Source organism: Aplidium turbinatum, chromosome 4 (genome assembly GCF_918807975.1).
Source record: "Aplidium turbinatum chromosome 4, kaAplTurb1.1, whole genome shotgun sequence".
Taxonomy (NCBI): Eukaryota; Metazoa; Chordata; class Ascidiacea; order Aplousobranchia; family Polyclinidae; genus Aplidium; species Aplidium turbinatum.
This window is the reverse complement of record NC_137475.1, coordinates 46,153,275-46,166,391: the sequence shown is the minus strand read 5'-3', so window position 1 is coordinate 46,166,391 and position 13,117 is coordinate 46,153,275. Positions and strand designations below refer to the sequence as shown.

Sequence of the window (13,117 nt, the reverse complement as noted above, 5' to 3'; positions counted from 1 at the left end):
TACTTTGGCCTCCAAGTACGCAGATTTGGCCGCCGAGAAGGAGCTCCCGGTAGGCCACGATGGCTGCCGAAAAAAAAACGAGTTTTAAGGCCTGTAGCCTACTGTGTTGCAAAATTTTGTGCCGTAACTTATATATTATTTTGAGGCAAAAATGAATGATTATAATTAGGCTAAAAGCGAATAGCAGAAATTTTTATATTGCAAAATGTGCAGTAGCTTACATGAATTTAAAAGGGCACCATTGCCCCCCCTGCCCCTCCATCTGCAGAAAAATTGAGGGCAGGGGGGGGCAGCCGCCCCCCCGCTTCCGGCGCCCCTGCCCAGGGGTGTCGTTGTCACACCAGTCGGGCCTGATAAGAGCGGATGGCTCAGTCTTTATAGCGTCCGCTACAATAGGCACTCCATATTGGTTAAAACACTTGCTCTGTTTGTAGCCATGACGCTCTTGTCCAAAAAGCATGCAAGTTTATAGGTTACCAAGAACCGGTAGGCCTATAGCCTGCATGACAAGTAGAGTAGGTAGCCTACCGTTAATAGCCTAAAGAAAGCTGCATCACCATCTTACCGCTTCATCAGTCGTAGACTTATGTAGCCTATTTAATTAATTAGCCTACACATTTTCATGTAGTTGTACCGACTATTGAAACGTTTTGTTGCGCATGGTTCAAATTACAATTAGGCCACCTTAGCTTAGGCTACCGGTACATTTGTGGTTAACTGCAACATCAGCCCAGCAGAAAGACTTTTTTAACAGCTGGTAACTTTCATACCGCAAAAAAAACTTAGGCTACAAGGATCAAACAATTTTTACTACATGATCTTTATCAAAACCAATTCTGCTGTGCTTCATATATTCAAACCATAAAAATCATCTATGAACATTAATTTTGAAACCCGGGGTTGAAACATTTAAATTAATTAAATTTGGAAGTAATTGTACATTTATTATAAATTGAACGTTCATGACAATGTAGGCGACCAAAGTAGGCTACATTCGGCACAACTGAGACCGGGCAAACGATTCTTTTTGGTTTGCAACCAGTTTACCGGATATCTTTGTATGGAAACGTTCAAATATTACGTAACGCTTTTTTTCCGAATTTTTGACCCCCCCCCCCTCCCCCATGTAACGCCAACGTAACGCTTTTTTCAATCCCCCCCCCTCCCCCATGTAACGCTTTTTCACTACAAATTCAGCACAACAAACTACCATTCCGTACTCCAAAGCGTTACGTAACGTTTTGCTTGAACCCCCCGATGTGACGCTAACGTAACGCTTTGCATAACCCCCCCTCCCACTCGAAGGCGTTACGTAATATTTGAACGTTCCCTATCATGAACTTGGTTGGTGCTGAATCAGAAAATAAACCTCGTGAAACAAATAAGAATCAAAAATAACGAAAATTCATATAATTACTTTAGTATCGAAATCATTTTGAAAACAAAGTAAAATAACCACAAATATAAAATGAGGCAGATGACATTTCTACTATATTTCGTTCGGCAGTGAAGCAGCGTCCCTGTTGAAGATCCGTGGGGAATACCTTCGATAGGAAGATAGTTTGGATGACCTCACTTAGCTTACAAGGTGTCGTTACCGCAGCAAGATACTGCAAATATTCTCAGAGTAGCGTTCACAAAAGAAATGAGGAAATGACTAGAATCGCGAGATAATGCGGCAAAGCGTTCACAGTGTGATGCATGGGGTTTCTACTAATTAGATTTTAAGCTCAATTAATCTCGTCTAATGGGGGCAGTGGACGATAGTAACTTCGGAAATCGATGCCAAGCTAGCGGAATATATGACGTCACAAATGAGAAGAAAAATAAGAACTTCATTAAAAAGCGACAAACTGGGGATGGAGGTGGCTGGGGGCCGTTACCGGCTAAACCCCATCTGACGAGGGGAACGTCTGTAAGCGACAAATACGATTCTGTGATGTCACTGGGGTATAGCTTATTTAAGAATGGAGGGGTAAACATAATCATAAGGGAATTTTTGAACGTATAGATTCTCAAATTGAAGAACTGTAAACTCAATCAATGGCTTTTTGCAGGAACAGTGGGCTACATGTTTAAAATGTGCTTGAAAACACCTTCAAATTTTGAAACTTGTTCAATGTCAAATGCCCCTCAATAAGTTGGCCCCGGGTATTTGGTGCCACAATGGCGTCTTCTAGCGCAATCATGTGTCCGCCAGTTCCAACACAGCGGTCTTCAACACTGTCTCCCCTGCAAGCAACTTTTGCGCTAATTCCGAAGCTGCGGGGTCATAGTTCAAGGTTGCCACTGCGATCACCTCGTCACCAAGAGTGTAGTATGCGCAGAAGTTACCTTCGTCGACATCACCAAGCATCACTATGTCGTCATACCCGACGCCATAACCTGAAACAAAAAGCCAACAAGACGACGCGTGCAGCTCAATATTCTAGAAAAAACGACACTCAGCCAATCCATGGCGTCTGGGATGATTTACCTGCGTATCTCACGCTCTTTCCGTACTGCAGGGTCCAGAAGTATGGGACGGAATTGAGAGTGAGCAAGTCGGATTCGATCATGTTAATAGCGGCCACCTTGCCGTGGTAACTCGCCATCTGCCAATGCTGGATGTTGCAGAGTTGCCAGTTGCGCAATCTGCAAAGTGAGATCAAAACGCATCGACATATTTCAAAGAATTATTTAAATAAAAAATATAAGGTATTTTGATTTCCGACTATCAAAGCAAGAAACAATATTTTCCATAGCAGGCGTTTGGAAAAATAAACACGACTTTCCGCATATTGAAGCAAGCAATTAAAATAAATAAGTTTAGAAACTTTAAAAAAATATGTGAAACATAATCTGATAAAAGCTTTTATTTCAAATTAAAACGGGAAGACATGTCGTAACTCCGTTGAGAATACTTACTTCTGAGGAAACATAGATATATCGCCTCCAGCAAAAATATTTTCATAGGGCTCCTTTGTGTCGTCGTGTAGCACCCTCATGTGGCGGTCCACATGGACAAACCCATGCCTGGACATAGAAATGTTGGAATCTTTCAAGAATTCCGTCGCAGGAATCATTCCAATCCCAGCTATCACCATGTCGGCCTGGCGGGAAAGCATTGATGGACACCATGACCGGTTTACGCTCAACTAAAGTTAAACGCTCACTGCAGGTTGAAGTACAAGGGCAACAGTTAAACTCACTTGGCAACAGGATAGCAACGACTTGATGACGGTTGCCAAACAACACGAAAAACATTCTCGAATATGAGATTTACAATCAAATGAGGAACTTGACGACCCCTTGGATATGTGCCAGGCATTCAGTCACGTGTTGCTGCAGTAGTCATCTCATCTGATCGACAACTCAAACGTCAAGGAATTCGTTGTCATTGACATCAAAATCGATGCTAAAGCACGGAAACAATGCAGTTACGATGATCACGTGACAACGAGGCCCAACCTGGAGCACAGAGCCGTCCTTGAGGATGGCACGTTGGACCACCCCATCATCACCTTGAAGCTCCGAGATGGAGGCGGACATCTGGAACTTGACACCCCTGTCCTCATGAAGACGCCGAACAAAGTTTCCGACCTGCGCCAACATATTTATGTTGTTATGCGTTGAATTAACAATTTAGATTCGTCATAATCAATTTTTTTTATAATTATAATTCAGAGTTTGTTTCAGCAATATTTCACAAAATGTATAGGCTAATAGTAGGCTACAGAGAAGCAGGAGATGCAGCGATAAAAATACAATAGTTGAAATCACCTCTACTCCAAGGATTTGCTCGAATGGTACACTGAAAAATTCACACACACACACAGACTTTGCTTTTCCGACCAAAGCCGAGGCAATCTCCATGCCAATGAAGGAGGCGCCACAAATGACCACATGATGTTCTCTGGCCTGCTTTGAAATTGCTTGGGAATCTTCTGGTGACCGAAGCACAAAAACATTCTGCAAGTCCCACCCGGGGACCGGAATAGCTCGAGGATGTCCACCTGAATGATAAGATTTCGGAAACTGAAGTGTTTGAACAAGTGTGTATTATGTATTTTTGTTTAACGCAAAGGTCTCATACTCAAATTGCTCTGAGGGCCAAATGAACTTATCGCGAAGGCCGCAATACACAGTAAGAAGTCAATATACAAAATAGCACAGTTAAAGGACAATAAAAAAAGATACGGTAATAAGAACGCACCAAGAACGTCGTTAGATCGCAAGAAAAAGTTATAAGAACAAAGAAATGGACTGGTCTACGAGATGAAACTCTATGGAAAAAAGCTGAGTGGCATCTTTACGAGGTGTGTAGACCACTTTGAATTAGAGTTTAACCGTTTTGACGCTCATAAGTTGTACAAAAAAAATCAGGTTTGTATCCCCACTTCAGACTCAATATTTCATCAAAACAAATAAACGATTGCAATTTATGGTTGTGACAGGATGAAGGGGGGATTGTAGACAAACATTAAGCTCCTAATCTTGTAACTTGTAATACTTTGAGTATCTCGGTAGTACTAAGAGAACAGCGAAAGACCACAGGGTCAATGAAGTCAGCTGCTGCTCTCATAAGAAAAAAAAGTAAATAGAAAAAGAAGAGGCAATAACAACGAGAAAACAAAATAAACAAACAATTTTTCATCTCAACTACATAAAAATTCGCATCAGAGGAAGACGTTTCGTGTAGGAGAAGAGCATTGACCTAAAATGTACAACAATGCACAGATAGGTTACAACAATTCAAAACAACACACAGAATGACAATCACCTGTTGCCAAAAGAAGTTTATCAAAACTCAAGATATCTCCATCCTCAAATACCACCTTTTGCTCGTCTATATTAACTTGTATAGCTTCTTTGTTCAGCAATATCTTTACATTGATAGAATCATAAAATTGCTGAGTTCTTAGATAAATGCTCTCCACTTTGATGTCCATAGTTTTGCTCAATTTCGTTCTAAATTTGTTCAAAATGTTTAGCTTCACCTATTGAGATTGATGCAACAAACATTCTTCTCTGGAGCAGAGGACTTTGAAGCTTCACAAAAATGCTTCAAGCTGGTGCAAAGCGATACCAGAAGACTTCAAACCTAGGTAGGAGTGTAAAGCAAGTAAACACATCACCATTATGTCAGTCTCCACCTACATATCATCAGGTCATTCCCCTTAAAGCAGCTAAGGGACCAGGTATCATCCTGCATACTAGGCTACATGTCTAGGATTGGTGGGCTGAGCTAATTTTTAAATTTGTAATTATCATTTGAAAATGTACCGTATTTTACGGACCATAAGGCGCACTTTAAATTCTTTTTTTTCCTCATAAATTGATCGTGCGCCTTATGGTTCGATGCGCCTTATGTATGGATCAAGTGCGGTAGTGCTTTATTGCCTAATCTCAAAACCAGTATCGATATACTATTATATATGGTCCGGTGCGCCTTATGGTCCGATGCGCCTTATGTATGAACAAAAAACTAATCAAAGCAATTTATTGACAGTGCGCCTTATAGTCCGGTGCACCTTATGGTCCGTAAAATACGGTAGTTATCCTCAGACCGAGATAGCCAAAGCTTAAATGTTCAAATTCTGATGCTGGGTTTCTACTTTAGTTCCAACATTCCTGAACGGAATTAAAAAATACATTTTCTGTTATACAGGCCAATGTTTCTTATGACACTGAATGCAAAATACAATAACATGCAATAAAATAATCAAATCTACTGTTTACCTATCATATGGCAAATACTTTTCCATGGTAGCAATGGTAATAGTTCCTGTAAAAGATTTTTGTCGCAATGTTTCTGCACAAGTTACAGCTGTTACTCCACCTCCAATGATCAAAACATGAGGACCTGCTTTGTTTTGTGTGTGCACCATCGGTCGAGGACGCTTATGACTTGCTAAGGCAGATTTGGCAGCTTTTATAAAGACTTTATCATTATTTCTTACAACCACTTCATGTTTGTGTACACAATCCAGACCAGGAAAATCCTCTAAGTCTCCAGTTCTAACATCAAAACAAGCTCCATGCCATGGACATCGCACCCAACCATTTTTTAATGCACCTTTGCCAAGTGGTGCGCCATAATGGGTACACTTAGCACCAATTGCGCTGTATTCTCCCCCATCACGAACAAGCAGTACCTTGGTGTCCCCCATATCAACTTCTCTCATTTGTCCATCTCCCATGTCATCAACTCTACAAGCATATGCCTCAATCATTTCCTCTTTCTTTTTACTTGACTTCCCTCCCATTTTTGGGAATTAATGAAATGTAAACACCAGTATGATATTCTGTGCCTATCACTAGGCTTGGTAAGAAAAAGTGAAAAACTTTACAACTCCTCTTAATGATAAAACCTGTGCACTGTGACACAATTTATTTATCTGGCTAAAAACGTATCATGACTATTTTCAATAAGCCATTGCTGTCTTCCTAGATCTTACTTGGTCTTAACTGATATGTCCATATCACAACAAAAAGTTACGGTAGGCCTACATTAAAAGCAGACCAGTGGATTTTAGACAAGTTAATATTAGTGGAAAAATTCAGACTAATTTCTTATTTGAATTTGCAACAGTAGGCTAGGTTAGATATTTAGTGAGTTCTTAAGCCGATGACATCAAACGTCGTTTTTTGTAATCTTTGTGAATCTGCAGTTCAGTTTGTGTATTACCGTATTTTGTTATTTTGGAAATGGACAGCTTTGTCTGATGCAAATAATTAATAATAATGATAGGTGCCTACCTTCATCTATGACTATGAAATAACAAACAGCATGAGCTCCATAGCCTACATCATGTTGCATAAAATTTAAACTTGTTATAGGCCTACAATAGATTGACTTTCGCTTTCGACAGCATGCTTACTTCATAATGTAGATACTAACGACCTGTTTTACTTAGCCTGCTGCTGCAAGTTCGCTGTGGTAACAGCAAGTTGCACTAGCTTAGAAACACAGTTCCCTAGTCAGGTGTTATGGCGAATGATGTTCAAGTCAGTGAGTCGTTGTTTTATGCTCTTTTGTTGATTTAAGGCTGCTATCTGGAATGCTGTTTGTGGAGTTTCTGTGTTGTTAGGCGCTATTTCTGTGAAATTTTGTTGAATCAATTGATTAATAAATTAGGTGACGTAGTTCTTCCCTTTCGGCACGGTGGTTGATCTTTGGACTCTGTCTACTTATGAAAATGGCCTCTTTGAAGCGCAAACAGAATTCTAGTTGAATAAGGACCTTCTGACGATTCTTCTGAATAAGGACCCTTTTATGTAAAAAATAAACAAATCGGCAGATTGATAAAAACGACACTAATTTTGTTCATGTATTCTACACTGAATTTATGGCCATTGGCCAGAAAATGCTCAAAAAGTACATTAGTATTGTCCAACTCTGCATTGCACTATATTTGTTTGTTTGTTTGTTTATCTTTATCCTGCATTGCGGGAAAGCGGACTTGAGCGCTATGCATCGGTGTACGCCTTCCGACGTACACCTGACCCACGCTGCAGCCGACGACAATGTCTGTTTCCGGTTGTCTACTCTGCTTATGACTTAAATTTGGAACTACCCATTACTCGAAATCGATCACTGGGTAGAGGCAATTATCGTAAAGTTTCTTGCCCAGAGAAACAACAGCAGGTGCGGGTGGCTGGAGTCGAACACGCAGGCTCTCGACTGTGAGCCCAACGCGCTAACCACTCGGCCACTGTGTAAAAGGTTTGGCAACAAAAAAACAATAGGCTAAATACAAAATTGAAACGTGCAACGTTTGCAATAACATAAACCTCCCGGAATGTAGCCTAATCATAAGCCTGTTACTAAACTTCTATGCAACTTTTAAATGAATTTGTGAAACATTGAAAGGCTACAACTGGTCACAGGTCTGGATAAGGTTTGCATCCTACCCTCAGTGTTGCCAAAAACAATCTTCACCACACCCAAACGATGTTTTTCTGAAAAACTATGATGATTCTTAAAAACTAAGTAAAAATCGGGCTTTAGAATTTTCTTAGTCACAATTTTTTACCAGTAGCCTGAAATATTCTCTTCGGATTAGCTTCAACATATTTTTTAACTGCCAACAGGGTTGCCAGATACTTAAGCTATAGTAAGGCCAAATCCATTATAAAATAAGGCCAAAAAAAGGCCAAATTTTTTATTTACTTCTAAAGCTAAATAAACGCTAACAACTTAATTGAAATAATTTTTTGAAAATGCCATTTTACGATCAAATATGACAGATAATAATTTAGCACTGTTAGAGCATAATGACCGGTTCGTTTGCATAATTTGATTAATGAAAAATTGCTGTAGTAGCAGATAAACTAGAAACCATTATTACTTCAATTCATGAACACTGAACAGTGCTATTCGGAACATCTAGCTAAGCAATAAGCATGAATTTGTCTTATTGAGTATATTTACCAGGGATATCTACAACTACATGATTGGAAACTCTTTTCAGTGCTATACATGACTACAGAAGAATTATTAAAATAAAACACTGCTTGTATCAACTAAAGAATGTATAAAATTCAATTTCGCAATAACAATATAAAATATAGCCTACACTCACATCAAAACTTATTTGATGTATAGAAGTTTAAAACCACGAATCTAAAAAATCAAAAATAAACGAATGCAAAGATTCCCTGTCGTTCTGTAGCATTTTGCGTATTGCAAACCGGATCAGAAGTAAACGTGGAGTGTTCAACAATCAGTGAAATGTGTTGTCGTAGGCTTTTATAATAAACTTATTCACAGACCAACCCAGTACGAAATCAATACGTTTAAGATGTCATAAGAACTAAAACTAATACTCGGTTTTGAAATTATTTAGCAGCAAACAAAATACGACAAAATTGCACAAATGGAATGCAAACACATCACATTAACAAACAAGGCAAGTTTATACTTTACGCCGGTTTACGGCAGGTGCAACCATGGCCACCTAAAGATACGGCCTGATTTGTCACATTTTGCAGAAATTTCCAGGTCTTTCGAACTTTGGGCGAACGTTTAAATAAATTTTTCTAAAAATTAGATTTTTACGCTTTCTTTGTTCTTTTCCCCAGATGACACAATAGGTTTTAACATACTCACATGTTGAAAAACAAAGTAAATTTGATTTCGAAAATTTTAGTCAGACTGTTAATTTTCAATAACAGTCTGATTTTGCGTTTTTCAACTTACTTTTTCTCATTTGCTACTACTTCCCCAAGGCAACAAAAAAGTTTTATGTCATTAGGAAACCGCAAAAAGTAAAAACATCTCAAAAAATGTCAATCAAGCACTAGCAGTAGCTGTAATCAAAATCTGCAAAATGTGACAAATCAGGCCGCATCTCCAGGTGGCCATGGTGCAACTTAATAGAACCGCCGTGTCCACCGCTAACACATTCTCTACTCTCTACCTATGTCTCTACTCACTAATTAAAATTAAAACGAATATAGGTCAGGCTCTAAGTGATGATAAGTGAGAGAGAGAAGTTCTTTTATTTTGCATCAACAGCACATGTGGAAAAAAGTGATAGGCCTACTTTATAATCCAATTGAAATTGAATTTCCTTAAAATAATACTTTCTAAACCGGTTAAAATTTGCAGCTATAAAAAAGGCCAAATAAGGCCAGATTTTCTGGCCTTATTTTCATCATTTTTTTAGGCCAACTGCAATTTAAAAAGGCCAGTTTTCTGGAATTTGGCCTAAAAAAAGGCCATCTGGCAACCCTGACTGCCAACACTTTTGTGTTCTGCTTGTGATATTCAATGACGTAAAACTGTGTTGCCAATAGAATATTCGCAGTTTATTTTTTATTACAGTATATTTATTTGTTTTAGTTCATTTCAGTTGTTTTTATTTCTGACCATCATATCAAAAACAATACACGTCAACATAGCAAAGGTCCAGAAAAAGGTAGAAGCGACAAAACGCGAACGTTAAAACGTGTTGTGACCGAAGTAAGTTATTAAGTTAAAAATGCTCACATGTTACACAGCCACAACCTTGTACAACAATTTACAGGCAACATCATAAAAGTTATTTGTTTATTCACTTGTTAATTTATGCATATCAGTTCATATCCTCTGAGGATCCTTATCTTGTATCATGGTCCAATTCTGTAGCTTAAATGTTTGCTGGTATTATAGCCTACCCCTTCATTTTCTTTGAATTTTAACATCATAAAAGTTTGATGTTAGATAGACATCAGTATTTAGCAGGGCACAAATTAGAATATTTTGTAGTCTGAGCAGCGTAACAGAAAATTATACACATTTTTTCTCAATAGACCATCGATAGCTGATACATCATAACGAACTTGGTGAGTGCTTACACATTCATATCTATTTAAACTAAACACACGTTTGTAGCCTACCGTAGGCTATGCCTTATTTTATGACACTCTTTGAGTTTAGAGGAAGTCAGGAGGTCACCATCCAAAGCAAAGGACCAATTTTGCTGGCTGGGAAAGAATGTGATAAACTAGAGTTTTTACAACCAGAAAATCGATCTGCGAACGTTGAATCAATGTAAAAAATGATTTGCTGGCTAGGATCGCAACAACTACTGCGTGCTTTCATTCATCTTGACTTGTTCTGAGAAATACTACGATGCTAAGCAGCCATGACCGCCCGCGGAGAAACAATTCACCACAATAACCTCAAAGCCGCTTGATGTAGTAGCCTATGAATAATATATGAAAAATACTGCATTTATTGTAGGAAAAAATAATTTGTTCCAAAGCATTTTTTTGAATGTTCACTGTTACAAACACATCGTCGTTTCGGGCCGGTTAATGCTTTCTCTCTAATTTTAAAGTTACATGGATATTGCATAATGCATAAATATTCGTCTTGGCAACGTCATGTTTAGGTCTCCTACATTAATTTTGTCGCCAGAGTGGCGGCGTTTGAAACTCTCGATACGAATCATGAGGAGTCATGGGATAGCGACTTTCTTTCTCTCTTGCTATGATGTCTGTGTTTTGTTGTTCAACGTAACTTCTATGTATTTAGTAAAGATGTGGACCACTGCTTTCTAAGCGCACAATTGTCCAGTCGAACGCGCTTTCTATCCACCGTCCAATTTATTTGACTAGTTTAGTAGCTTGATGTGAGCCTAGCATGCCTTTTCGTACTTTAGTGCAGTTTCATTTATGGCATGAATATAAACTGTAATAGTTTCGTACTATTTTTCAGATTTAAGCTCGTTGTAGGTGTTTACCACAACTATTCGAAATCTCTCTCTCTCACTTTCTTTGTCTATACCAATCTCAATTTGATACGTAGTTTATTTTGAATTTGTCTATTGGAAGCGTACTGTCTTTTTGAGTGGAAACGTTGGAAATTAATAGAAATTATTTGAGAGCATTTCGTTTGGCACCTGCAGACGAGAAGATTAGCGACCCAATTGCCTAAGAAAGCCGCACCGTCTTATCTTAGCTATTCGGGTTTGGCGAGAGATCTCAATAGGTGAAATCGCTTGCTACGTAGAACATAGAGTTCTACATTCACAAATCATTAAAATTAAAATTCGGAGGAACAAAATCGGACATAAAATGACTAAATGCACGCAAAATTTGCGTTTTTAGAGCTTTTTTGCAACATATGTTTTCAGATTACATAAACTAGGCATTTATTTCAAAAACAAATAATTACAATATAAAATAAAAGCATTTGACTATGTGCAAGCCAATTTTCTCAAATGTGCGATATTTAGCGGCTGAGTTATAAGCCATTAATCAGGGCAGGCTCAAATGGCCACGTCCCGTGCTTTTCGAGCGTCTTTGAAACGACTACCAGATAGGGTTAAACCTTTGGGTTTTGCCATATTTTCCTTTTGTTAGTGTCAAACTTTGTCGTTCTGTACATATTTGCGCGCCAGTGATAAAAATTAAAATTGTTTTCATTATTGTGACATTAAATGGCGTAGCCTACCCACGCAGAACTTTTTCATGGAAAAAGAGATTTGAAAAAAAATTGCGTGAGACCATAGTTAATAAATATACCGTATATAGGTATAATATAGGTATGGTATAGGTATATATAATACATAGGTATAGGTATATAATATAGGTATATTTATTAACTATGGTGAGACCATGTTAAATTATTCTTGTAATCTTTGTATCATTTGTTCAGTTTGTGCTTTTCAATTCAGAGCGTCGTTACAATAATGCAAAGTCAAATTTATCTTACGATTTTTCATTTTATGTATATTAAACATTTAATTCTTGATGATGACACGCCTACGTGTCGAAAACGTTTGAGTCATTATGTTATAATTTTGTTTTCTGTGTTTTTTATTATGATAAACCGGCTAAATTTACTTTGTTTTGCTTGTCTTATGGAGTACAAAGACGTTTTTCAAGTAACCTCAGTTACTAATGTCATCTTGCATTAAAAGATATTTTACGTAGGCCTGCGTAGACTAGGCCTACTCATTGTAGTGGTTTGCTTTTAGCCTACTCTACTTGTAGGTGTAAATGTAATAAACTTTAAAATGTCAAACTTGATCACGCTACTCGGCTTCGTATGCCTATGGTTCAACAAGACAAACTCTCTACCGAAGGTATATCTACTTGTAGGACAAGGATGATACAAATTTTTACATATAAACCCTGTGGTTTATCTAACAAAACCTTAACTCTTAGGCTAACATGTGTCTTGTTTTGAACACTCTTAACCGTATTAAGACTGGGCTCTGAAGGGATTCCCTGAGTTGGGGGGGGGGGCATAAAATGCCCACGGTTTTTGAACGTTTATTACGCCTTTGATATGCATGCTGTCAGTTAGATATTTTACCAAGTGAAAGAAAATTTATCTGACTTTCCAACAAATTCAAACTTGTCTTCGAATCATGTGTATATCTATAGCTATAATAGATTTATTAGACAGGCATCAAATCGCCAAAGTTAGATGTAAATTATAATAAAGAAACAAGGCTTTATCTTGCTCGGCTTGAGATAATGAGGTCACGGTATTCCCACGGTAATAACACTTTGCGTTATGTCTCTCAAACTAACAACCGTAACTGCTCATCAACTGCCGAGAAACTATTTATTCTGTAATCATCCAGTCGGCAAAAGTGCGACATTATTATATCGACTGAACGTTTGACCACAGTGC

At 38.2% G+C, this 13,117-nt stretch overlaps 1 protein-coding gene across 1 annotated transcript; it reads right to left on the bottom strand.

Annotated features, from left to right (window-relative positions):
• Positions 1-1,417: 1,417 nt before the first annotated feature.
• On the bottom strand, positions 1,418-6,319 carry LOC145769450 (apoptosis-inducing factor 3-like). Its single transcript, XM_082581094.1, has 7 exons — positions 5,722-6,319; positions 4,763-4,950; positions 3,763-3,995; positions 3,451-3,582; positions 2,908-3,092; positions 2,477-2,634; positions 1,418-2,385 (listed from the first exon to the last, which is right to left on the bottom strand). Exons 1-7 carry the CDS (start codon positions 6,246-6,248, stop codon positions 2,186-2,188), a joined length of 1,623 nt encoding a protein of 540 aa, XP_082437220.1. The 5' UTR covers positions 6,249-6,319; the 3' UTR covers positions 1,418-2,185.
• Between the last annotated feature and the right edge of the window lie 6,798 nt (positions 6,320-13,117).